This window comes from Salmo salar, chromosome 22, assembly GCF_965601325.2.
Source record: "Salmo salar chromosome 22, fSalSal1, whole genome shotgun sequence".
NCBI lineage: Eukaryota > Metazoa > Chordata > Actinopteri > Salmoniformes > Salmonidae > Salmo > Salmo salar.
In genome coordinates this window covers 25,855,862-25,883,508 of record NC_138312.1, presented here as the reverse complement: position 1 = coordinate 25,883,508, position 27,647 = coordinate 25,855,862, and the positions used below count along the sequence as shown (strand labels likewise).

The 27,647-nt window shown below is 45.3% G+C and overlaps 1 protein-coding gene across 1 annotated transcript; it reads left to right on the top strand.

The window, feature by feature from the left end:
- The first annotated feature begins 974 nt into the window (after positions 1-974).
- On the top strand, positions 975-26,269 carry LOC145862617 (uncharacterized). Its single transcript, XM_082967443.1, has 4 exons — positions 975-1,303; positions 16,857-17,168; positions 18,606-18,633; positions 25,196-26,269. The coding sequence occupies exons 2-4, from the start codon at positions 16,862-16,864 to the stop codon at positions 25,407-25,409; spliced, it is 549 nt and encodes a 182-aa protein (XP_082823569.1). The 5' UTR covers positions 975-1,303; positions 16,857-16,861; the 3' UTR covers positions 25,410-26,269.
- Positions 26,270-27,647: the final 1,378 nt, after the last annotated feature.

Below are 27,647 nucleotides of genomic sequence, written 5' to 3'. Positions count from 1 at the left end.
TCTCAACCAAATTGAGCTGGTTTGGGATGAGTTGGACTGCAGAGTGAAGGAAAAGCAGCCAACAAGTGCACAGCATATGTGAGAACTCCTTCAAGACTGTTGGAAAAGCATTCAAAGTGTAGCTGGTTGAGAGAATGCCAAGTGTATGCAAAGCTGTCATCAAGGCACAGGGTGGCTATTTAAAGAATCTCAAATATAACATTTATTTTGATTTGTTTAACACTTTTTTGTTTACTACATGATTCCATATGTGTTATTCCGTAGTTTTGATGTCTTCACAATTATTCTACAATGTAGAAAATAGTAAAAATGAAGAAAAACCCTTGAATGAGTAGGTGGTCTAAAACTTTTGATCGGTAGTGTATATATATTCTGTCTCTGTAGATGGGAGTGATTTTAGAACTGTTTAGAGTTTGACTTTTGAACTGCAGGCTTTTTAATGGGGCTTAACCTCTGATCAAATCTCATCCTGATGTCTACCAGCAGTTCAGGTCACTGACTGCCTGGCCGTACAGTAAATGTACTTAGGAGCAGAAATAGAGCCATTGACATAATAGGTCAGAGGTCAAGACATTTAGCCAATCACAGATTCTCTTGCCCTGACTAAATAGTGACCAAAATGTTTTGAAATATATATATGAAAAGGAAGATGTGTTTACTTACAAATACAGTACTTCATTCCTTGTATTCCCCAAGTCCTTGCCTTGGTGATGTAATCACTAAAACTATTCCCCCTTTCACCCTGAGTGTCCACTCCTAATTCCTCTTGACCCAGCCATGACATCTGCATATCTGCTCTGATTGGGGCATGTGCCCTACTCTAGCATTTCTATTGGCCAATGCCAAGATTTGTGCTCTGTCTTTGGCCTGCTTTGTGCTGCTGTCTGATAAGCTGCAGGGGGCAGGAGAGTGGAGGAGGGAGGGAGGGACTAAACAAGAGGGGAGAGAAAGAGAGGGGAAGAGGGAGAGAAAGACAGGGCAAAACAGTTTGAAAAAGAGAGAGGGGAGGAACAGATGGGGGAGACTGAACCATAGAAGTGAGAGAGAGGGGAGAAGGGGGAGCCTCATTCAGAGCAGCTAGTGTGCAGAGCAGGGAAGAACTTACTTGGTGTGGGAAAGTAAATAGTGCAGGATATTTCCAGTCTACTCTGCCTGAGGCTGGAGCCCTAGCAGCTTCAAAAGCAGACAGGGTGATAAGTATGAGGAACCTGTCAGTATAGAAGCAGGACGTTCATGGGAAGTAACCTTAAAAGCCCAAAGGGAGTAACTGAAGCTTGTTAGTGGAACTACTGAGGACCAGAAGGTGAGAATGTTTCTACTATATTCTCTTTCCTCTGATTACTCTTTTTCTGTTTCTTAAAAAAATATATATATTTCCAAGCAACAAAGACAGGAGCTTTGTCAGAGGGGCCATGGATGGAGTGGGGGTGGGTGAGTGTGTGTTGTTTTGCACTCTCAATCCCTGTGTCCGAAAGATTTCAGCTTGGGGTAGAGTTGGGGAGGAGGAGAGGAGAGCACTGCCCAAAGCTGGGTGGCCTCTATTTGAATACACTCTCTCACAAATAATTATGCCAGGACTAGTCTTCAGGGCTGTGTCAGGTGTTTCACTACCCATCTTATCAGGGGTAAGACCATGAGGCACTATGGTCCAGAGACAGACACCATCTTTTGGCCCTTTGGGAGGATGGTTCATTGATCCGTTGATTCCAGTCAGAGCTGGGCCAGAGCTACTCCACTGCACTACAATACTGTCTGTACCCCCTACATCACCCCAGGCTGAAACAGGAGTCCCTATCCAGCCCTAGTGTAGGGTCTGCTTCCTGGAGTACAATAGCCCCTCCCTGTATGAATTTCACGCTGCCTCACCTCAACAGAGGCGAAAAGAGAAGGGAGAAGGGTCCTCTGATCTGCGTTTTGGAAAGATGTACTGTGTTTCTCTCTCTAGCCGGATGTTCTAGCAGTCAGACTGTTAGTTTCTTTTCCCCTTGTCTGACAATCAAGTTCCATTAATAGTCCATGCATGTCTGGCCTGTAGCTTAAACCATAAAGCTTCTCCTATGAATAGGAACCCACTCTCCTTCTCCTCTCATGCCACAGACAATACACAGCTGAGGCCTTCCCACTCCTGGAAGCCCTAGGGAATGGGTAAGGAGATTTAGGAGTACATTCGTAGGAGAGTAGTGTGTTGGTATATTGAGGTACATAGGAGGATGTTTGGTATAGAGCTGTTTGGTATCGCTCTGTTTGCATCGTGTCAATTCCCTCATACTTGCTGTAACTGTGCTATAACTTGCATTCATACATTCATAACAAAGTGACATTCTTAAGACTGCATCAAAGGGACAGCCCAACCACCCTCTGTATTGTAATAGGTAACAATTCTGTATTCCGATACTGAAAAACAACCCTGGCTGGCCGAGACTTAACAATAGAGAAGTATCAACAAATGAACGTGCACACAAATGCTCCAAACTGGCCAATAAAAAGATTAGTCCAACGAGCCAATGACAGGACACCCAGGTCATTATGTGTATTATTATAGGCCCAGTACAGTCAACATGATTTCCTGTGTTTTAAATATATTTCCATACTAATACTGTGAAATTGTGAAAATTGTGATAATGTCCTTTTAGTGTTACAGCTGTTTGAAAAGACTGCCTGAAATTTCAGCCTGTTTTGGTGGAATGGAGTTTGGCCTGCCTGGTGACATCAGCAGGAGGTAAAGTGGTTAATAGACCAATAAGAAAGAGAGTTTTAAACCTCTCTGCCAATTAGAGCACATTTTCAGTTTTTCCCTCCCCACTCAGACGACCTCCAGACAGTCCTAGCAAAATTCTTGCTTGAGAAATTTGCTACTTGCTAAAAATATATTTTTGTTTATTTTTTATCATTTGAATAGAAAAATTGTTACCCAGAAATTATTTGACAGGAGATAAAAACGGATGCATTTCCGGACTTACCATAGCTTAACCATACACCGACATCAGAATATTTATATTACAATTACATTGTTGTTACTGAGGTGACTTACCTGCAGTATTTGGACTGAGGTATAGTCATACAGTCAGTGGTCACAGCAGAGATAGAGAGGCGGTGAGGATACAGTAACACCAACGGCGTCCTTGAGTAGTGTGACTACCATCACACACAGTGGCCACAGCAACAGCAGGGGAGGGCAACTGAAGGCCAATGTGACTCTTGTATGAATAATGTAAACCTGCATGTCTGAACAGTACAGACCACGACAGTGCATATGAAAGCAGCCCATCATGAAGGTTTCACTATGCTGACCATACAGTCTACGATGCTGTATATTCTCCATATTCAGTAATCAGTACAGTATACTGTAGTTTACAATGGAGCTTAGAATAGGAGAAAAACAAACTGGGTTATGGTATATGATTCATTCTACTGTGAGCTAAATCTGACAGTCAGATACTCTAACAAGTCCCTATGCGAAATGTTTGTCAGGAGTTGGTTGGAGAATCATGGTGGAGGCATACAATCCATTAGTATGTGTTACAAACACTCCCACTCATGGAGCTCTGCTTTTGACAGCTAAAATGACAGTCAATCTGGTCAGAAGTGGTTAGCTTGTATCTAAATGGGTTGTCTTACAACCCTATCTTTGATTAGATGATTTCCTTTGGGAAATTGATATTCAGTGGAAGTAGGAAGGGAGCTGCCTCGGACTGTCACTTCTCCCAACTGTTTGTTGTCCATGGATCTTGTTGAAGAAGACACCCACGAGAGAGAGGAAGTTTTGAAACCAGTCAAACCACCCTGCATAAAATACCCAAGGAAGACCCTAGATAAAAGAAGGCTGTCTTCTGTAAGAATTCCATTGCTGTTAATTCAGTCTCTACTCTCCACCAGCTGCTCTGTTCTATTGTCCAATGATGTACCCTGACTGCCTCTCCCTGTCTGACCAATGACTTGCCCGGCCTGGGCATTATGCATGCAGCCAGCAATGGACACAACATGGCAACAGGTGTTGTTCATGTGGCATGTTAATAACGTTAGTGTGTGAGTAGAGTATGAGGGTGTGTGTGGATGTTGGGGGGAGGGGGGTGACTGGGATGGATGAAATGGGGTTACTGGGAAACAAAATTCTGGAAACTTTCCCCAAGTTTTTGTGGGTGAAACGCCACATTCAGTTCAGCCGATCTCTCCCCACTCATGTTCGAATTCCAACAAAGCTCTATGGATCCATACTTCTATAGATATTATATGAATGTGGTGTATTTGATTATGTGTATCAAATTAGAGACATATATAATTATGTGTATCCAAGATCTCCTTGACATCATGACACCTTCCCCAAACATTACCACACCATAGCGGTGCTGCTGACCTCTTTATTTGGGTTAGGGTGTATTTGCTTCATCTCCATTATGCAAGCTATCCAATTTTCCTCAAGAATGGCTTTAGGACAGAACTAGTTCAATCTCCTTTGTTTCCTCTTGTCCTAGTCTCTTTTGACAGGCTGTCTAAAGGCTTTTGCACACAAAGTTTAGTTTTTAAATGTATGTCGTACAAAGTATTTCAACATGAGGAGGGGATTCCAGAGTTTGAGGAGCCTAGTGTCACGTCCTGGCCAGTATAAGGGTTAATTGTTATTGTAGTTTGGTCAGGACGTGGCAGAGGGTATTTGTTTTATGTGGTTCGGGGTGGTGTGTTATTTAGGAGGGCATTTGATTTATGTATTCCGGGGTTTTTGGGCACTGTTTGATATTCATGTAATTCTATGTTTAGTCTAGTGAGTCTGGTTCTATGTTTAGGTAATTGGGGTGGAGACTCTCAATTGAAGGCAGGTGTGGTCTATTTGCCTTTGATTGAGAGTCCCATATATTAGGGTGTGTTTGTATTTTGTGGGAGATTGTTTCTTGTTTAGCGTGAGTGAGCCTTTCAAGACTGTTTGTTTTGTTTGTTTGTTTGTTTGTTTGTTGTTCTGGTGTTCACTTGATTATAGTTTAAATAAACGTCAAGATGAGCATACACAGTCCTGCTGCATATTGGTCCTCCTTTACCAACGACAACCGTGACACCTAGTGAGGAACACAACAGCAACAAACTACTCTGAGTGTACAAAACATTAGGAGCACCTGCTCTTTCCATTACATAGACTGACCAGGTGAAAGCTATGATCCCTTAGTGATGTCACCTGTTAAATCCACTTCAATCAGTGTATATGAAGGGGAGGAGTCAGGTTAAGGAAGGATTTTTAAGCGTTGAGACATGGAGACATGGATTGTGTATGTGTGCCATTCAGAGGGTGAATGGGCAAGACAAAAGATTTAAGTGCCTTTGAATGGGGTATGGTAGTACAGGGTTTCCCAAACTCGGTCCTGGGGCCAGTGCTGTTTTTTGCCATAGCACTATACAGCTGATTCAAATAATCAAAGCTTGATAATGAGTTGGTTATTTGAATCATTTAGCCAACTTCACATAACTGTGGGAAGCATTGGCGTCAACATGGGCCAGCCTCCCTGTGGAAAGCTTTCAACACTTTGTAGTGTCCATGCCCTGATGAATTGAGGCTGTTCTGAGGGGGGTATGGTAACACTTCATTTTAGGAAGGTGTTCCTAATGTTTTGTACACTGTATGTTTTGCTGGCAATGGCAAGTACGTTTTTTTTATGTAAAAAGTGACATGAGCTCATTAGTTTTCATTGTGCACGTTTTTTTTTGTACCATAGTAGCTGTAAGACATGCCAAAGCAGAACTTATTATGAAAGATTATTTTACCAGTCCTGCTTTTCTTCTTTTGGAAAAACCCTGGTGATCCTGGTGGTCCATTATACATGGCGGTAGACAGCTAAAGTATTGAACCCCAAGAGGACAGTGGTTATCATAGATTTTATCCCACAGATACTCCATTATACTGAGCAGAGCCTGGCTCTGACACATCACATAGAGCACAGCATGTCCGTGACCCTCTGACCTGTGATCTAACTCCCAGCTAGCCCAGCAGTTCAGTTATCAACACAGAAACAACGCTTTCTGAGTGTGAACAGAGGTTTCTCCTCCTACAAAAGGCTCATTGTTTATTAGAGCAGTAAGTGGGCCGGCTGGAGAAACTGGGTTTGTGGTACAGTGAACGGGATAGAGTCCATGGTGGGCTGGGTTCACACATGACTAGAATTGCACCGACCGTGTGGATATGGTTAGTATTACCCCTAAAGGATAGAGTCTGTGAGTCTCAAACCTGGCCTACTTTGCCGCTTGTCATGTGTAATATTATTTCAAATTAAGATCAGTAAAAGTATCCCTGTGTAATTCCAAGCCATCACCATGCCAACAACATTATAGTACCTCACTTCCCTAAAACTGACCGGATTTCCTCAGAATTGTCAGGAGACTGCTTGCGTTGATGAGGCTTGTAAAACTGTAATTGACATTCTTGAGTCAGCCTTTGTATTCAGGGGAAGATTTGGACTGAAAAGGAATTGTGCAATCTCCAAGTGGGCCAGCGCCAAGCTCCTTTCCCGCGTAGGCACCGATGATCATGTCCACCCCTCTCTACCCTATGCTGTCATTCGCCAGAGGGCCGTGCAGACAGTCCTATCAGGGCCAGGAATGTTCCTGCAGAGGAAACAGTTAGCAATAATCAAAATGTAAAGCACAAGCTGTACTGTGAGAGTTCACCAGAAGTCCAGGACTCAGGAGTGGTGCTCTGCTATAGATATAAATCCCCCCCAGGGTGTAAAGTTTAGGTATTTAGGCCAGACACGTATTTATGCTCAAATTTAAAACAACCTGTATGGGCTCATCACTCTCAGGGTATAGATATCTCCATTAATCTTTAGGAAAGCCCCTAATTATGCTAACAGCCTTTCTCAGCCATATGTCCTGCTTTTATACTGGAACTGTAATCCCCTCTCTGTTTCATGTCTCTCTCTCTGTGGTTCTGGGGGCAACCATAATTCTGCCATGCTTAAAGGATTGGAGTTTTTTACAATCCTGAGAAAGCAAACTGGTCAAAACAACCTGTTGCTAGTGACCCACATGCCGAAATGTAGGTAATACAGCATACTGTGACATGGTGAGGTTGGACCCAGGTGCAGAGAAGAGACCAGATGAGGAATCAGCGGTTAAGAATAAACATAATATTTTACTGAGAAACGGTAGTGGAAGGATCACAGTAACACTGGGAAAACAACAAACACTAAGTCTCAAACGCACCCAGGAGACAAACACGCACGGCACATAATTCAAGCTTCAGCAAAGGACAACAGTAAACACACCTCTTTTAACAGGGAAATCATAATGAGTAAATAGGACACATCTGTGTCATTAATGTCTCTAGAACGGTCTCTGCCGCCCTCTGGTGACAGGTGGAACCATGACAGTAACCCCCCCCTTTTAGGAGCGGCTCCAGCCGCGGAGCCAGGGAAACCACCACGTAGTTGGTTGAAGTCCCAAACGAGTCCCGGATCCATGATGTCCCAGGCAGGCACCCACGCCCGCCCCTCTGGGCCATAGCCCTCCCAGTCCACCAGGTACTGCAGGGTGCCTCGGACCTGACGAGCCTCCAACAGATGCTGGACAGTGTAGGCCGGGCAACGATCGACAAGTCGTGGGGCTGGAGGGGCAGGTGTGGGGGGAGAGAAGGGACTGCCAGCTTGAGACGGGAGACATGGAAGGATGGACAGACCCTCATAGACCTGGGAAGCTGGAGACGATAAGTGACCGGGTTGATGCGACTCAGGATCTTGAATGGTCCTATGTAGCGTGGAGTGAGCTTCCGCGAGTCCACCTTTAAGGGAAGATCACGGGTGGACAGCCACACTCGTTGACCCGGTCGGAGGAGCCAAGGAGTCCTTCGGTGCCGGTTTGCCTGGTGTTGGTGTTGGGCAGATTAGCAGAGCAAGGAGGATAGCTCTCTTATCCAGGTGCGGCGACATCATCAAATGAACGCCTCGGCTGATGGCACCCCTGCTTCGGCCTCTTGTTCAGGAAACGGGGAGGGGGGGTGCGAACCCGAACTAACACTCGAACGGCGACAGTGTGTTGTGAGCGTACTCTGCCCAGACGAGGAACTTGCTCCAGTTGCTGGCCTGGGTGGAGATGAAACAGTGAACTTCTCCAGCTCCTTGTTGGCCCGCTCTGTTTGCCCATTCGACTGTGGATGGAACCCCGAGGACAGACTCACTGACGCCCCCAACAGGGAGAAGAAGGCTTTCCAATACCGTGCGACGAACTGGGGCCTACGATCCGAGGCAATTTCCTGGGGAAGTCCGTGTAGTCGAAAGACATGGGTAATCATGAGATCAGCGGCCAACTTGGGTAAGGCTATGAAATAGGCTGGCTTGGAGAACCGATCAACGAACCGCCAGGATAGTTGTAAGCCCTTGGGATGGAGGTAACCCTGTGATAAAGTCTAAGGACAGGTGGGACCAGGGCCGGCTGAGGATGGGCAGAGGTTGGAGCAACCCAGCCAGTCGCTGTTGTGAGGACTTGCTTTGGGCACAGGTGGAACAAGCTGCAACAAAGAATTTCACATCCTCAATCATTTTGGGCCACCAGAATTTCTTCCTCAGGAACTCCAGTGTCCGATTAACCCTTGGATGCCAAGTTAATTTAGAGTAGTGTCCCCCTTGTGGCACTCGAGAATGGGCTGTTCGTGGAACATAAAGTCTGTTAGTGGGACCCCCATCGGAGTCAGGATCTCGGGTCTGGGCTTGTTGTACCGTGGTCTCTAGACTCCATAATATGGGAGCCACAATGCGGGAGCTGGGGATGATGGGTTCGGAGTCCCTCTCCTCGTTAGAGACATTGTGTTGGCAGGACAGGGCATCTGTCGAGATAATGTGGTCCAGGAAAGAGACTTGGGATACATGGAACTCACACTTCTCAATCTTGACATATAGTTGACTCTGCAGGAGGCGTCTCAGGAATTGGCGGACGTGCAGGATGTGTTCCGGAAGAGTCTTGGAGAAGATCAGGATGTTGTTGAGGTAAACAAAGATGAACTGATTCAACATATCCCTAAGAGTGTCATTGACCAATGCTTGGAAGACTGCCGGTGAGCTCGATAATTGGAATGGCATGACTAAATACTCAGTGGCCACTAGGGGTGTTAATAAAGGCAGTTTTCCATTCATCTCCCTCCCTGATTCTCACCAGATTGTAAGCGTTGCGGAGGTCCAGTTTGGTGAAGAATTGGGTCCCCTGGGCCAGCTCCAAGGCAGTGGACATCAGGGGTATGGGTAACAGTTCTTTATCAGGATCCTGTTCAGCCCTCGGTTGTCAATGCAGGGACACAGACCTCCATCCTTCTTTCCCACGAAGAAGAAACTTGTACCAGCTGGGGATGTTGAGGAGTGTATGAAACCTGACTCCGGCAACTCCTGGATGTAATTGTCCATGACTGCAGCTTCAGGGATCGAAAGGGACTAAAGACGGCCCCGGGGAGGGGTGGAGCCGGGTAGGAGTTCTATGGCGCAGTCGTAAGGATGATGAGGAGGGAGGGTGAAGGCCTCCCGGAGTTTGAAGTATTCAGGAGGGAGAATTGAGAAGTCTTGGTCTTCAATGGATGCAGGGGGACATGGCGAGGCTCCAGGTGGGGGTCTTAGACATTTAGTCTGGCAGTTCTTTCCCCAGTCTAGTAGGGGTCCCGTGGACCAGGAGAGTAGTGGGTTATGTAGCGCTACCCAGGGGTACCCTAGGATAAGGGGGTTCTCGGGAGCTGTGATCAAAAGAAAACTAAGTCTCTGAGTGATTCACCCCAACCTGCAGTAGAATGGGCTTGGTCTGATATTCCACCTGGCCGGAGCCAATGGGCTTGAAACTCCATTGAAGGCTTGAAACTGCAGAGGGATAGGACATTTCACGCAGGGGATTTGTAATTCTCTGACGAAGTCTTGATCAATGAAGTTATCTGCGGTCCGAGAGTCCACGAAGGCTTGAATCTGGTGCTGACAGTTGTCCCAGTGGAGGGTTGACAGACTGGGTAGCCGGGGGGTAATTGCACAGCTTGTCAGGTTCTCCCCTTGTCCTGGCGAGCCCTGGCATTTCCACAGTAGAGGCAGCTGGAAACACGCATGCGCCTGTCATGCTCCTGTGGGCTCAGACGTGTGAGTTTCAGCTGCATGGACTCCTCAATGATGGGTTCGGGGGGCTTAGGGTGCTCAGGAAAGCGCTGAATTCTTGCCACCAACAAAATGTTGAATATTTGGGGCATAAAATCATCGAAGCTCTGAAGATTTTGTTGTGAGGATACAGAATCAATAGACCATTTATTTTGGTATTGCCCTCAGGTAGCCTGTTTCTAGTCTCAGGTTCAGGAATGGCTGAAAATGCATAGCATTGATCTAAAATTTACCTTAGAAATAGTACTGTTAGGAGATCTGGAGAGACCGGGTCAGTCAATTACTAATATACTAATACTCTTAGTAAAAGTATTTATCTTCAACATGCAATCTGTAGATTCTATTCGATTAGATAGATTGAAATTGTACGTCAAACATCATAGCATAGTTGAAAGATATGTGTTGTGTAGAAACACTAAGTGGGTGGCCAGCAGAGATAGATGGGATGGGCTGAGGGAAGCTGAGGGTTGGTATGTGGAGTTGGAGACAAGTGGGAGTGGAGTTGCTGTGTGAGAGAGAGAATGATTGTCAAAAGATAAAGGAAGAAAAAAAGTCTAAATAAAACATAATAAAAGTACATTTGAATGACACTAAGTGGCAGTGTTTTTACAACTAATACCGGTTTGCCTGAGGCTGATGCCGTGCAGGTGTTTGTACAAATGCATATACACATACTCTCATTCAAATAAACACATACAAGAACACACACATACATGTAATAGTGCCAGACATGCACACAAACATATACAGTTGGCATTGCTGTTATGATTTCAGTTGTCCTTGATGTCCTTTGCTTTAAATGTATTATTATTATTATTATTTTGCATTGTTGTTTGCTGTTTTCTTCTGTCTTTTCCTTTTGTCTCTTTAGTTCATTCTCTTGGGGGGGGAGGGGGGGGGGGGGGGCGGACTGTGGGAGGGGTCTTGAATGGTTGACAGCTATTGGGGAACTGTGGGGGGGATCTTAGAGGGTTGGGGTTTCACAAGATTGTGATCATGAAAAAGGAAACTATGACATATATTTTATATCACTATCATGCACACGCACCCTCACACATAAGGATGGCTCTGCTCTGTTGCGGAAAGACTGATACATGTTTGATAGTCTCTTGATGCTGTATTGTTTGTCCTTCATGTTGTAATACATTAATATTACCCCCCAATATTATAGGCAATTAGCAAGACACCCCCAATAAAGGAGTGGTTCTGCAGGTGGGGACCACAGACCACTTCTCAGTTCCTATGCTTCCTGGCTGATGTTTTGGTCACTTTTGAATGCTGGCGGTGCTTTCACTCTAGTGGTAGCATGAGACAGATTCTACAACCCACGCAAGTGGCTCAGGTAGTGCAGCTCATCCAGGATGGCACATCAATGCGAGCTGTGGCAAGAAGGTTTGCTGTGTCTGTCAGCGTAGTGTCCAGAGCATGGAGGCGCTACCAGGAGACAGGACACTACATCAGGAGACGTGGAGGAGGCCGTAGGAGGGCAACAACCCAGCAGCAGGACCTCTACCTCCGCCTTTGTGCAAGGAGGAGCAGGAGAAGCACTGCCAGAGCACTGCAAAAGGACCTCCAGCAGGCCACAAATGTGCATGTGTCTGCTCAAACGGTCAGAAACAGACTCCATGAAGGTGGTATGAGGGCCCGACGTCCACAGGTGGGGGTTGTGCTTACAGCCCAACACCGTGCAGGACGTTTGGCATTTGCCAGAGAACACCAAGATTGGCAAATTCGCCACTGGCGCCCTGTGCTCTTCACAGATGAAATCAGGTTCACACTGAGCACATGTGACAGACGTGACAGAGTCTGGAGACGCTGTGGAGAACGTTCTGCTGCCTGCAACATCCTCCAGCATGACCGGTTTGGCGGTGGGTCAGTCATGGTGTGGGGTGGCATTTCTTTGGGGGGCCGCACAGTCCTCCATGTGCTTGCCAGAGGTAGCCTGACTGCCATTAGGTACCGAGATGAGATCCTCAGACCCCGCACACGGCACAAGCTTCAGCAAAGGACAACAGAAAACACATCTCTTTTAACAGGGAAATCATAATGAGTAAATAGGACACATCTGTGTCATTAATGTCTCTAGGACGGTCTCTGCCGCCCTCTGGTGACAGGTGGAACCTGATCTGTGCCTAGGGAGGAGCAGATTTGTTTTGTACAGGGTATTTCAATATTCTTCTGATTAGTGTAAAATTTGTTTACACCTTCAATTCTTGCACATTTTCTCATTTCAACACTGTCTGCTCAGGCACATTTGCTAACGGGGGTGTGTGTGGGGGGGGGGGGGGGGGGCAATGCAAATAGTCTGGGTAGCCATTTGATTAAATGTTCAGGAGTCTTATGGCTTGGGGGTAGAAGCTATTTAGGAGCCTCTTGGACCTAGACTTGGTGCTCCGGTACTGCTATGTGGTAGCAGAGTGAACAGTCTATGACTAGGGTGGCTGGAGTCTTTGACAATTTTTAGGGCCTTCCTCTGACACCATCTGGTACAGAGGTCCTGGATGGCAGGAAGCTTGGCCCCGGTGATGTACTGTGCCGTATGCACTACCCTCTGTAGTGCCTTGCGGTCGGAGGCCGAGCAGTTGCCATACCAGGCAGTAATGCAACCCGTCAGGGTGCTCTCGATGGTGCAGCTGTAAAACCTTTTGAGGATCTCAGGACCCATGCCAAATCTTTTCAGGAAGTCCACGATCCAGTTGCAGAGGGAGGTGTTTAGTCCCAGGGTCCTTAGCTTACTGATAAGCTTTGAGGGCACTATGGTGTTGAACACTAAGCTGTAGTCAATGAATAGCATTTCCACATAGCTGTTCCTTTTGTCCAGGTGTGAAAGGGCAGTGTGGAGTACAACATGAGGTGATGGCAGTGTATGAATTGCACAACAATGGGCCTCATGATCTCATCATGGTATCTCTGTTCATTGAAACTGCCATCGATAAAACGCAATTGTGTTCGTTGTCCATAGCTTATGCTTGCCCATAGCATAACTCCAACGCCAACCCCACCGGGCACTCTGTTCACAACGTTGACATCAGCAAACAGCTCGCCCACACGACGCTGTCTGCCCGTTACAGTTGAAACCGTGAAGAGCACACTTCTCCAGCGTGCCAATGGCCATCGAAGGTGTGCATTTGCCCACAGAAGTCAGTTACAACGCTGACCTGCAGTCAGGTCGAGATCCTGGTGAGGATGACGAGCACGCAGATGAGCTTCCCTGAGACGGTTTATAACAGTATGTGCAGAAATTCTTTGGTTGTGCAAACCAACAGTTTCATCGGCTGTCCGAGTGGCTACAATCCATATAAGTACTAAAAAGCTGATTTATTATTTGATTGTAATATCATGTAGTTTTTAGAATTGAGTAAATACAAATGTTGTCATTTATGTGGTAAAAACGACTGTCATTTAAAGGGGCGGGACACCAAAAATAATGTATGTACTTAATTGTATTGACAAATGTGATTCATCCATTGATCCTGAGATTGATCCTGAGAGACAATGACCAAGAATATGGAATACAGCCGGCATTAGCATTGCTGCTAGTGAAACGGGGGCCAAGCTTCCTGCCATCCAGGACCTCTATACCAGGTGGTGTCAGAGGAAGGTCCTAAAAGTTGTCAAAGACTTTAGCCACCCTAGTCATAGACTGTTCTCTCTGCTACCACACGGCAAGTGGTCCCAGAGCACCAAGTCTAGGTCCAAGAGGCTTCTAAACAGCTTCTACCCCCCTAGCCACGCTATTGCTATTTACTGCTGCTCTTTAATGATTTGTTATTCTTATCTCCTACTTTTTTTTGGTATTTTCTTAAAACTGCATTGTTGGTTAAGGGCTTGTATAAGTAAGCATTTCACCAGTGATATTCGGCGCATGTGACAAATACAATTTGATTTGATTTGAACAATGGAAGTGGTGGGGCCTATGGCAGAATGCTTCAAAAAACATGCCCGTCCTCAAAATCACTTCAAACCAAATGTTATAGCAACCCAACTACCATTAACAAATTACATATATAGAATATTGGAGGATATTATAAGAATTCTGGTGTTTCCTGTAGAATAACTCTTTTTCAGAGTGTGCATACCAATACAGCACTATGTGTACATTTAGAGGGTAGCTGGTTTCTGTATTACAGTTCTAGCAAGTATTTATACCACTGACATACTTTTATGCACTATTTTGAATGCAACTAAGCTTATTTGTCAGGTAATTTTTGTTTTTGAATTTTTGTACAAACTTAGCTGAGTACATGGGGAACTATATTTTGGGAAATGATCTGTGTATCTGGTCAGAATCTCTAATACAGGTCCCTTCCACCCTCTGGTGGTATTGATAACTTGGAATTATGTCTACAGAGATTCAAATAAAAGTCATATTTATCAAATTATATACTATAATAGGCAGAATTACTATATGCGGAATTAGCTGTTTTTGGCTGGGGTCAATATGACCCCTAAGGACATTTTGAAACAAAAACACTAAACCAGTATTTACTGTATATTTGTTGGGGGGGAAGTTGATTAAAAAAAGTCATGAAACATTTAAATAATTGAATAAACCACCTTTGGGCTATGATTAAAAGCATGCCTCTGGGGTCAAAATGACACTAGTCGGTACTAACGTTAAGACACTTTATGTTGGTGTTTCCTTTATTTTAGCAGTTACCTGTGGTTTTGCCTGTGAATCTGGGAATAGACTGTTTTCCCCCAAAATATCTTGCAGTTGTCTAAATGTTATTTTGTATTACAATTCATTTAAATGTAAACAGCATGAGTCTAACATTTCACACCATTGTTTTCTCTGGAATTTAGATCAAATAAAACTAAAACAATTTGTGTAGTAGGAGGAAGCGGAGCCCATTCTAACATGATTCAATTTGTCAGTTTCATCCTGATAGTTCCCAGCACCCATACACAAACTACAGATTATAGAGTCTTCTTTGACTGTGTAAAGTTGAAACAACTATATCAGTCAATAAAAAAGATCACAAAGTAAATAGGCCTTACCAAAATGCTTGATCAACTATTTGAAAATGAGGTTCAACTTTACATGAAGTGTCCTGAAACCTTTGTCTTTTCATGGCAGGGAAATTCCATGATAACGTAATTGCGCTGAGACTCACTTTTCTCTTAAAATGTCATGCCCCCAAAAAACCATTGATTTCAAAGTTTAACAAACCATACAACTCTATGCAGAAAGACTACTTTTAACATTTTACACTGAACATTTTACAAAAACACATGAAAAGTTTGGTAACAGAGTTTCTGTTTTTGTGTCCACATTTTTCAAAAACTTTGTTATATATCGCCTCTGAATTAAGATTCAGCTATGTCTGCAGAAATAATGGGGTGTCAGCTATCACATGACATATTGACTGTTTTTGAACTACAGTAAGTGAAGTGGATTTACACCCGGTAACGGAATTGCGGCAATGGAATATCATCATGGGTCCCTGATTTGTAAAACACAGAAATGCATAATTATGGATATAAATGTCATTCTCTTCATGGTGATGTATCGTGAACGGGTACACAAATGTATAAATATGCACTGTGCTGTCCAAACTTGTGAATTCAACTGTGGTTTGTTACTACTATGATTTCCCATTGTTGCCAATTCGATTTCAGAAATTCCGTTACCGATTTTTCTGAAATGCCATTACCAATTAGGCCCACCCACTTGGGAGCTGGCTCAGCTAATCAGAATACATCACCACCAAAGGGCTTTATCATCTCAGTTTCATCAGCTGACTGATGGCTGGTCTCAGACGATACTGCAGGTGAAGAAGCCAGATGTGGAGGTCCTGGGCTGGCGTTGCTACACATGCTCTGCAGTTGTGAGGCCGGTTGGACCTACTACTAAGTTCTCTAAAATTACGTTGGAGGCGGCTTATGGTAGAGAAATGAACATTCAATTCTCTGGCAAAAGCTCTGGTAGACATTCCTGCAGTCAACATGCCAACTGCACGCTCCCTCAAAACTTCAGACATTTGTGGCATTGTGTTGTGTGACAAAACTGCACATTTTAGAGTGGCCTTTTATTGTCCCCAGCACAAGGTGCACCTGTGTAATGGTCATGCTGTTAAATTAGCTTCTTGATATGCCATACTTGTCAGGTGGATGGATTATCTTTGCAAAGGAGAAATGCTCACTTAAAGGGATGTAAACACATTTGAGCACAAAATCTGAGTGAAATAAGCTTTTTGTGTGTATGGAACATTTCCGGGATCTTTTATTTCAGCTCATGAAACATGGGACCAACACTTTACATGTTGCATTTAATTTTTTTGTTAAGTACAAGTGTTGATATTAGTTGGCAGGGTTCTTTACTTCAATATTATTGTGTTTTGATGTATTTATACTATCTTTTAAGACTTTTTCTGGTAGATGTTTTCTGAGACTCCTGTTCCATCAGTCTTTGCTTTTTCCTAATTTTTACGATGGAAAATATGCCTTAATGTCTAAACAATCTAGACTCTTAGTTTTCATTTGACACCCAATTTGACATGCTCTTATGAACTTCACATGTTGGTGCTCATGGGTCCTTTTAGATGGAAATGGCTTGTAGTTACATAGGTCGGTTAGTACACTTTATTAGTACTTACAACTATTATACCTTTTGTGGTTTGTGTATTTACACATTTGACATTGTATATAAACAAACTCAAATCAGTTTCTAAATTGTAGCTAATTTTGTGAAGGAATATTATTTATGTTTTTTCTTCTTCAACATTTTCACTATCCCTTTGTCTCTGTTCTCTGTTCTAGAGCTTATGTCCTCTGTGATGCCTCAGCAGCAACAGAGGGAGGAAGGGGAGGAGGAGGATGAAGAGCAAGGGGAGAAGCTTGAGTTTGTCGACAGTGCTGATGAAGAGGAAGAGCCAGCAGATTGTAAAGACCTTGTCTCAGACTCTGTAAAAGCCAGTCAAAAATCAAACCAGTCATTTAAGGAGGCTACAAACCCACCACAAGACAACACACTAACACCCACTGCACACTCACAACAGCACCTCAATGCAATGCCCCCTGCTGGTCAGGAGGACGGCCCCTCCCAGGGACAATACGCCACAGCCTCTCCAGGTAAAGTGTTCTTTCTATTACATCACATTGTGAGTGACTTTTCTCCACTGGTCTCATAAGGTGCTGTCAGTTCATGAAGTGATTTCACAAGTCTCTGCTAGATAAAGCCCCGCCTTATCTCAGCTCACTGGTCACCATAGCAGCACCCACTCGTAGCACGCGCTCCAGCAGATATATCTCACTGGTCACCCCCAAAGCCAATTCCTCCTTAGCTCGTCTTTCCTTCCAGTTCTCTGCTGCCAATGACTGGAACGAACTGCAAAAATCTCCGAAGCTGGAGATTCATATCTCCCTCACTAGCTTTAAGCACCAGCTGTCAGAGCAGCTCACAGATCCCTGCACCTGTACATAGCCCATCTGTAAACAGCCCATATATCTACCTACCTCATCCCCATACTGTATTTATTTATTTATCTTGCTCCTTTGCACCCCAATATCTCTACTTGCACATTCATCTTCTGCACATCTACCATTCCAGTGTTTAATTGCTATATTGTAATTACTTATAGGCTTTTTGTTTTCTTTTGTTCTACTGTATTATTAACTGTATGTTTTGTTTATTCCATGTGTAACTCTGTGTTGTTTTATGTGTCGAATTGCTATGCTTTATCTTGGCCAGGTCGCAGTTGCAAATGAGAACTTGTTCTCAACTAGCCAACCTGGTTAAATAAAGGTGAAATAAAAAATAAATAAAAATAAATAAAAATAATAGCTTCAGACAGACAGACATAAAGAGAGCCAGGTTAAACCTTGTTGTAATTGGATAAAGAGCAGTGAAACTCTTGTTATCAGTATAGTATTGACTACCTGACTCAGTCATGCTGCCAAAAAAGCTCTGTTAATTACACTCCCAGCCAAAGCGGAAGATTTTAATCTACGGGAACTTCTGCTGGACAAAATGAAGTGACTAGTGCTTAATTAAAAGGCTTCTCACAAAGCCTACATGTAGTACAGTAATCCGCTAAGTGGGTTGTGGAGCATTCCTCTGCCCCGCTGGGGAATTCTGGGGTTGATGATGCTCTACAGTGAAAGCCTGTTACATAACCAGCGGCTGGTGGAGGAGACGGCATCAGGCTGGGACTCAGCCCTGCAGGCAAATGAGAGGGTTTACATTGTCTCTGTATAAATTAGATAATAGCTTGGGCACGGATATCTTTCATAAAAGCTGCTATACACACAATGCCTATATACAGCTAATATTAAGATTCCGATTGTCTTTTCAACAGCAATTGTCTTTGAGACACAGGAATTACCTTCCTATTCATAAAACAAGGTACATTTAGAAAGGTTTTGCTCATATTGAAACCTACTTAGATGAATTACAAATGTTTTAACTGTTCCTCCCATATGGTACATGTTGCACAAGTAAAAAAGTAAAGAGTAACATGACGTTAGCATTTTTTTTACATTATTTTCTTGGCTCTAATGTCCCCACAGATGTTCCAGTTAGCGACCCACCCAGGCGGTAAGAGACTCCCTGCTTTTTATATGCTATCACAATATGTGGGAATTGGTATTACATCCTTGGAGACCGTGTGGTTTAGTCTCGGAAGAGGAAATATCTGTCTTCATTAGGTTATCAATATATTTGCATAACACAAAATCAGATACAACTCTATTTTCATAGAGAAAGTGTGTGTCAAATTTGAAAGGTTGGACTGATATGTTCGGAAAAGGAAGTCAAAGGAGACAGCCCATCTGTGACTGAGGGTATGTGAGGAAGAAAAAAAAAATACTGAATCAGTAGCCTAAACAAGTAGTCTACAGTCTGCAGGTTATAGCAGTTGTAACGATGTGCGCTGAGAGTCGGGAAGCAAGTTCAGGGAGTGAGTGTTTTAATAAAATAAACGGAACATAATGCAAAACAAGAACCTTGAACAACGCACAGACATGAAACAGAAACAATGACGCCTGGGGAAGGAACCAAAGGGAGAGACATATATAGGGCAGGTAATCAAGGAAGTGATGGAGTCCAGGTGAGTCTGACGATGCGCAGGTGCGCGTAACAATGGTGACAGTTGTGCACCATAACGAGCAGCCTGGTGACCTAGAGGCCGGAGAGGGAGCACATGTGACAGCAGAATGCAGTATAAAAGTTATATATGAGTTAGGGGGTTCATTAGAATGTACAATAGAAACATGTTATCAACCAGTGTACTGTATCACCCTCTTCATTTGTGATCCCCAACCTTGGTGGGATCCACTGGTCCTGGGTCCACTGGTCCTGTGCTGATAGGAGAGCCAGGGCTGGCCATTCCTGTGTGCTTTCCTGTGATAAGAAAGTGGGGTAGCTGAGTGACTGTGATAAAGTATGTCTGTGTCTGTGTGTTTGAATAGGGTTTGATTGTGAGAGAAGGAACTGTTAAGTCTCTGCAGTTTCTATTCGGGAAGATTTCTGCTGAGTACACTGTTCCACTGTGGGTCAACATTCTCCCTTTCCTAGTGGAGATATCAATAGATTTTTCCACCATCAAGGTGTAAGGTGTGTGTCCGAGCATTTGCACTGTGTGTCTGTTTCAGCTAAGAATCAGATATATTTCAAATTAAATCAAATAAAAATGTATTCATCACACTCGTTGAAAACTACAGGTGTAAACGTTACAGTGAAATGCTTACTTACAAGCCCTTAACCAACAATGCAGTTAAGAAAATACCTAAAAAAATAATAAGAAACAAAAGTAACAAATAATTAAAGAGCAGCAGTAAACTAACAATAGCTATATTATATACAGGGGGTAACGGTGCAGAGTCAATGTGCAGGGGCAACGGTTAGTCGAGGTAATTGAGGTAATATGTACATGTAGGTTGAGTTATTAAAGTGACTATGCTTAGATAATAACAGAGAGTAGCAGCAGCGTAAAGGGGGGGGGGGGGGGGGGGATGCAACTAGTCTGGGTAGCCATTTGATTAGACGTTCAGGAGTCTTATGGGTTGGGGGTAGAAGCTGTTTAGAAGCCTCTTGGACCTAGACTTGGTGCTCCGGTACCGCTTGCCGTGCGGTAGCAGAGAGAACAGTCTATGACTAGGGTGGCTGGAGTTTTTGACCATTTTTAGGGCCTTCCTCTGACACCGCCTGGTATAGAGGTCCTGGATGGCAGGAAGCTTGGTCCCTCTGTAGTGCCTTTCGGTCAGAGGCTAAGCAGTTGCCATACCAGGCAGTGATGCAACGAGTCAGGATGCTCTCGATGGTGCAGAATCTTTTGAGGATCTGAGGACCCATGCCAAATCTTTTCAGTCTCCTGAGGGGGAATAGGTTTTGTCGTGCCTCTTCACGACTGTCTTGGTGTGCTTGGACCATGTTAGTTTGTTGGTGATGTGGACACCAAGGAACTTGAAGTTTTCAACATGCTCTACTACAGCCCCGTCGAGAGAATGGGGGCATGCTCGGTGCTCCTTTTCCTGTAGGCCACAATCATCTCCTTTGTCTTGATCACATTGAGGGAGAGGTGTTTGTCCTGGCACCACACGGCCAGGTCTCTGACTTCCTCCCTATAGGCTGTCTTGTCGTTGTCAGTGATCAGGCCTGCCACTGTTGTGTCATCGGCAATCTCAATGATGGTGTTGGAGTCGTGCCTGGCCGTGCAGTCATAAGTAAACAGGGAGTACAGGAGGGGACTGAGCGTGCACCCTTGAGGGGCCCCCATGTTGAGGATCAGCGTGGAGGATGTGTTGTTACCTACCCTTACCACCTGGGGGTGTCCCGTCAGGAAGTCCATGATCCAGTTGCAAAAGGAGGTGTTTAGTCCCAGGGTCCTTAGTTTAGTGATGAACTTTGAGGGCACAATGGTGTTGAATGCTGAGCTGTAGTCAATGAATAGCATTTTCACATAGGTGTTCCTTTTGTCCAGGTGGGAAAGGGTAGTGTGGAGTCCAGTAGAGATTGCATCATCTGTGGATCTGTTTGGGCGGTATGCAAATTGGAGTGGGTCTAGGGTTTCTGGGATAATGGTGTTGATGTGAGCCATGACCAGCCTTTGAAAGCTCTTCATAGCTACAGACGTGAGTGCTACGGGTCGGTAGTCATTTAGGCAGGGTACTTTAGTGTTCTTGGGCACAGGGACTATGGTGGTCTGCTTGAAACATGTTAGTATTACAGACTCAGACAGGGAGAGGTTGAAAATGTCAGTGAAGACACTTGCCAGTTGGTCATTTAGCTCATCTGGTAGGCTTGTGTCACTGGGCAGCTCTCACCTGTTCCTCCCTTTGTAGTCTGTAATAGTTTGCAAACCCTGCCACATCCGACGAGCGTCGGAGCCGGTGTAGTATGATTCGATCTTTGTCCTGTATTGATGCTTTGCCTGTTTGATGGTTCGTCGGAGGGCATAGCGGGATTTCTTATAAGCTTCCGGGTTAGAGTCTCGCTCCTTGAACGCGGCAGCTCTACCCTTTAGCTCGGTGCGGATGTTGCCTGTAATCCATGACTTCTGGTTGGGGTATGTACATACGGTCACTGTGGGGATGACGTCATCGATGCACTTATTGATGAAGCCAGTGACTGATGTGGTGTACTCCTCAATGCCATCGGAAGAATCCCAGAACATATTCCAGCATGTGCTAGCAAAACAGTCCTATAGCTTAGCATATGCTTATTCTGACCGAGTCACTGGAGTTTCCTGCTTTAATTTTAGCTTGTAATCAGAAATCAGGAGGATAGAATTGTGGTCAGATTTGCCAAATGGAGTGCAAGCTTTTTAGGCGACTCTGTGTGTGGAGTAAAAGGGGTCTAGAGATTTTTTCCATCTTGTTGCACATTTAACACATTTGGTAAAACTTGCATCACAAAGAATACTTTGAATAGAAACATTGTTGCAGAATAGCCTCAACCCAGGAAAGCAGTGGTATTGTGTGTGTGTGTCTAGGTACGTCTGATTCTAGGACCTTTAACAGATACCTTTCATTAAGTGAGACCCTTAAGATGAAAAGTCCTAGACAAAGGTCACCATGACAACTTGACACCTGACATTTATATGGCTCTGTCTTATGTTCATTTGAGCTGTAACCTTAAAGGTAAACACATTTAACACTCCACCGAAGCAACCCCACTTTACAACACTCCTTTTTCTTTATCTGCGTTCCACCCTTCCTCAACTGAGTGGTAGATCTGCAAACTGTTAAAGTAAACAATGTCACAGTAGACACATACTGTATGCAGACCTGTGTACAATGCTTTATGACTTACCGGGTGCACACAGCAGATGGGAGATGCAGTTGATATAATAGGTGGTGTGTTGTTAGGTTAGACTCGATAGAGGGAGGGAATTGATAACAATGAAGCTACAGTACCAGTCAAAAGTTTGTACACACCTATTCATTCAAGGGTTTTTCTTTATTTTTACTATTTTCTACATTGTGGAATCATAGTGAAGACAACAACACTATGAAATAACACATATGGAATCATGTAGTAACCAAAAAAGTGTTAAACAAATCTAAATATATTTTATATTTGAGATTCTTCAACGTAACCACCTTTTGCCTTGATGACAGTTTTGCACACTCTTGGCATTCTCTCAACCAGCTTCACGAGGTAGTCACCTGGAATGCATTTCAATTAACAGGTGTACCTTGTTAAAAGTTAATTTGTTGAATTTCTTTCCTTCTTAATGCGTTTGAGCCAATCAGTTGTGTTGTGACAAGGTAGGGTTGATATACAGAAGATAGCCCTATTTGGTAAAAGACCAAGTCCATGTTATGGCAAGAACATCTCAAATAAGCAAAGAGAAACAACAGTCCATCATTACTTTAAGACATGAATGTCAGTCAATGCGGGAAAATTTCAAGAACTTTGAAAGTGCCATCGCAAAAACCATCAAGCGCTATGATGAAATTGGCTCTCATGAGGACCGCCACAGGAAAGGAAGACCTAGACTTACCTCTGCCGCAGAGGATAACTTCATTAGAGTTACCAGCCTCAGAAATTGCAGGCCAAATAAATGCTTCATAGAGTTCAAGTAACAGACACATCTCAACATCAACTGTTCAGAGGAGACTGTGTGAATCAGGCCTTCATGGTCGGATTGCTGCAAAGAAACCACTACTAAAGGACACCAAAAAAATAAGAGACTTGCTTGGGCCAAGTAACATGAACAGTGGACATTAGACCTTTGGTCTGATGAGTCCAAAATTTAGATTTTTGGTTCCAACTGCCGTGTCTTTGTGAGACGCGGAGTAGGTGATCCCATGGCTTATTGGGACTATTATTTGTTTTTCAACAGGACAATAACCCAACACACCTCCAGGCTGTGTAAAGGCTATATGACCAAGAAGAAGAGTGATGGAGTGCTGCATCAGATGACATGGCCTCGAAAATCACCCTACCTCAACCCAATTGAGATGGTTTGGGATGAGTTGGACCGCAGAGTGAAAGAAAAGCAGCCAGTAAGTGCTCAGCATATGTGGGAACTCCTTCAAGACTGTTGGAAAGCATTCCAGGTGAAGCTGGTTGAGAGAATGCCAAGAGTGTGCAAAGCTGTCATCAAGGCAAAGGGTGGATACTTTGAAGAATCTAAAATCAAAATATATTTTGATTTGTTTAACACTTTTTTGGTTACTTCATGATTCCATGTGTTATTTCGTAGTTTTGATGTCTTCACTATTATTCTACAATGTAGAAAATAGTAAAAATAAAGAAAAACCATTGAATAGGTGTGTCCAAACTTTTGACTGGTACTGTATATCTAGCCCATCATCAGCATGGTCAGCATTGTTCCACAGAGAGACAGGAGGAAAGACATTTAAAGAACTTTCCCTGGGTTGACAGTACTGTAGCTGGAGGGAGTTGAAACAGATCTTAGACAGTAAAAGCCTTGCATTCAGGCTGCTCAGTGCTCATGCTGTGCTTTGCCTCAGGCTATTCTATTTGCATTGAAAAACGTTCCCTGCCCTGCTCCCCTGTTCTCTCCTACAGGCCTATGACGCACAGGGACTAATATAGACAAGTGAAGGGTGTAGGCCTGCAAAGATTAACCATAAAATATATACTCCTCCAACATTGAAATAATATTATTGTTCTCACAAAATGTCTTGTTAAATCCCCCTTTGAAACCAAAGTTATGGGAAATGCATGTGAGCTGCTTTCTAACTGATTCTGTCTGGTGTCTTTGCGGAGCCAATGAAGGTGAAGATTTGCAACTTTTATTTGCGGACATTACTAGGGAGGGGATTTTAAGTTTGAACATTACTCAAACAAGCATTAGCTAACACCTTCATCGCTGTCTTGCCAACTGGCCAACAGGCTGCTCGCAAGCTATTTGGCTGCAAAATATTTCCTTTTCAACTTATCTGCGTAGTTATGTAACTACTGCGGTCTGTCAGGCATGTCTGGAACAGGGGAGAGGTACAGTATCTTGCTGACTGATTGATTCACTGGCTGTTGGCATAGCCGACAGGGATGGTGGGAGGGATGCATTTAATGAGATTGGTTTCTCCATCCCAGACCTAGCTGTATAATGTGGGAGGACTGTTGTAAATCTGACTGGTAGCTTGAAAACATAAGCAAGTGGTAGCTCTACAGAATACCGACAAGATCAGTATTATTGGGAGTTGTGTCAAAGGCAATATTACAGGCCAGTTTTTATTTAAAGCTAATCATTATTATGGTCAGGCTTTAGATATGACAGGTGATCAAGGGGTATAGTTTAGGGGGAACTTTCATAGCTCACAGTTAATATAACAAGCTGGAAGTAAGGTCACATTATCATATTCATGGTTTCACATGAGTTGACCTGGACCAGAGGACTCTCAACCCCTCACAACAGCGGTCAGCAGAATCATCACACCACAGTGAATAGGACTGACCAACCTAGCAGAACTGAGCTGCACTAGGAACATATGTGCTGTGCCAGGTTTAATGGGAGTGTTAGCATGCTGGGACGGCAGTGCTTGGCCCCCGGCTACTCCACCTCTCCTCCTCCTCCTTCTCTTCCTCCTCCTCCTCATCCACACTGCACTAAATTTGTAATGAGCCACACAGCACCCAGCCTAGAGTGGTCATAACTGATTTCACTACTCTGTCTGGTATGTTCTAGGGTCTCTGGCCCCGTTGAGCTGGTTGAGCCCAGTGTGGCAGCACCCTCCGTGGGAGAGCAGGCCCAGGGAGGTTCTGGTCCGGGAGAGGCGTTACTTGTGGAAAAGCAGACTGACTGGGAGGACCATAGTGTGGAGATGCCCAAGGAGAGCTCTAGCCTGAGGGAACACTCTGAAGGTACACAACAGCATAGTACAGAGATACATGAAACATGATATAGACAGACATGAGCAAGCTCACATCAATTACAGTATAGCCTTCATAACCTTCACCACAAGGCTTTGTAACAGAAGTTGTCATGGAGAGAAGACCAAGGCGCAGCAGGTATGTGAATACTCATATTTAATTTCCAAAAAAAGGAGTAAAGCATCCACTTAACAAAACAATAAAGGTGACAACAGCAACAGTTCTGCAGGCTATTAAACGCAGTGCAAAATCAACCACCCACAACCCCAAAGAAAAACACACACACCTATATAGGACTTCCAATCAAAGCCAACTCAACACACCTGCCTTCAATTGGAAGTCCCAATCAACAACACAATCATTCACATACAAAAACTGCCACGTCCTGACCCCAAAACTAATACAATAGCTCCATCTGCTGGTCAGGATGTGACAGTACCCCCCCCTCAAGGTGCAGACCCCGGAATGCACCTACCAACAGAAAACACCAACAAAAAAACCCATAAACAATAACCCCTAAACAATAAGGGAGGGAAGGGAGGGTGGCTGCCGTCACCGACGGCACTGTGCTACACCCTCCCTCCCCAACCCACCTATCCTGGAGGTGGCTCAGGTGCAGGACGTGGACCTCGCTCCACCTTCGGCGTCGCCCACTTTGGTGGCGCCGATAGCTACGCCGGGCAGACGGGCCACTCGGGCTGACCCTGGCAGACGGACCACTCGGGCTGGGTCGGAAGACATGCGGGCCACTTGGGCCACTCTGGCAGCTCCGGGCAGTCTGGCCACTCTGGCAGCTCCGGGCAGCCTGGCCACTCTGGCAGCTCCGGGCAGTCTGGCCACTCTGGCAGTTCCGGGCAGCCTGGCCACTCTGGCAGTTCCGGGCAGTCTGGCCACTCTGGCAGTTCCGGGCAGTCTGGCCACTCTGGCAGTTCAGGGCAGTCTGGCCACTCTGGCAGTTCCGGGCAGTCTGGCCACTCTGGCAGTTCCGGGCAGTCTGGCCACTCTGGCAGTTCCGGGCAGTCTGGCCACTCTGGCAGTTCCGGGCAGTCTGGCCACTCTGGCAGCTCCGGGCAGCCGGGCGGCTCTGGCGGCTCCTGACTAGCGGGTGGCTCTGGCGGCTCCTGACTAGCGGGCGGCTCTGGCGGCTCCTGACTAGCGGGCGGCTCTGGCGACTCCTGACTGGCGGGCGGCTCTGGCGACTCCTGACTGGCGGGCGGCTCTGGCGACTTACGACTGGCGGGCGGCTCTGGTGACTGTTGACTGGCGGGCGGCTCTGGTGACTGTTGACTGGCGGGCAGCTCTGGTGACTGTTGACTGGCGGGCAGCTCTGGCGACTTACGACTGGCGGGCAGCTCTGGCGACTTACGACTGGCGGGCAGCTCTGGCGACTTACGACTGGCGGGCAGCTCTGGCGACTTACGACTGGCGGGCAGCTCTGGTGACTTACGACTGGCGGGCAGCTCTGGTGACTCTTGACTGGCGAGGCTGGGCTGACGCACTAGACTCCTGATGCGTGGGGCTGGTACTGGACGTGCCAGCCTGGAGACACGCACCTCCATGCTAGTGCGTCTAGCGGGAAACACCGGACCGAAAGGGCGCACTGGCGGTCTTGAGTGCAGGGTTGGCATCACCCCTTCCGGCTCGATGCTCACCTTGCCCTGGCACCTGCGGGGCGCTGGTACTGGGCGGACTGGGCTGTGCATCCGTATAGGCGAGATGGTGCGTACCTCAGCGTACCATGGCGCCCTCCACCTCATACGCACCTCCCTGTAGTCACGGGTAGCTGGCTTACGGCTCTTCCCTGGCCTGGCCAAGCTACAAGTGTGCCCCCCCAAAAAAAATTATTGGGGGTGCCTCTCGGGTTTCCTACCCAACCGTGTTCCAGCATAACGTTCCTGTTGGTTCCTCTGTCCAGCTGCCTCCACTCTCCTGAGTGCCTCCACCTGTTCCCATGGGAGGCGATCCCTTCCGGCCAGGATCTCTTCCCAGGTGTAGGCTCCCTTGCCGTCCAGGGCGTCCTCCCATGTCCATTCCTCCCTTTTTTTCTCCTGTGGCTTCCTCCTCTTCTGCTGCTTGGTCCTGGTTTGGTGGGTGGTTCTGTAACAGAAGTTGTCATGGAGAGAAGACCAAGGCGCAGCAGGTATGTGAATACTCATATTTAATTTCCAAAAAAAGGAGTAAAGCATCCACTTAACAAAACAATAAAGGTGACAACAGCAACAGTTCTGCAGGCTATTAAACGCAGTGCAAAATCAACCACCCACAAC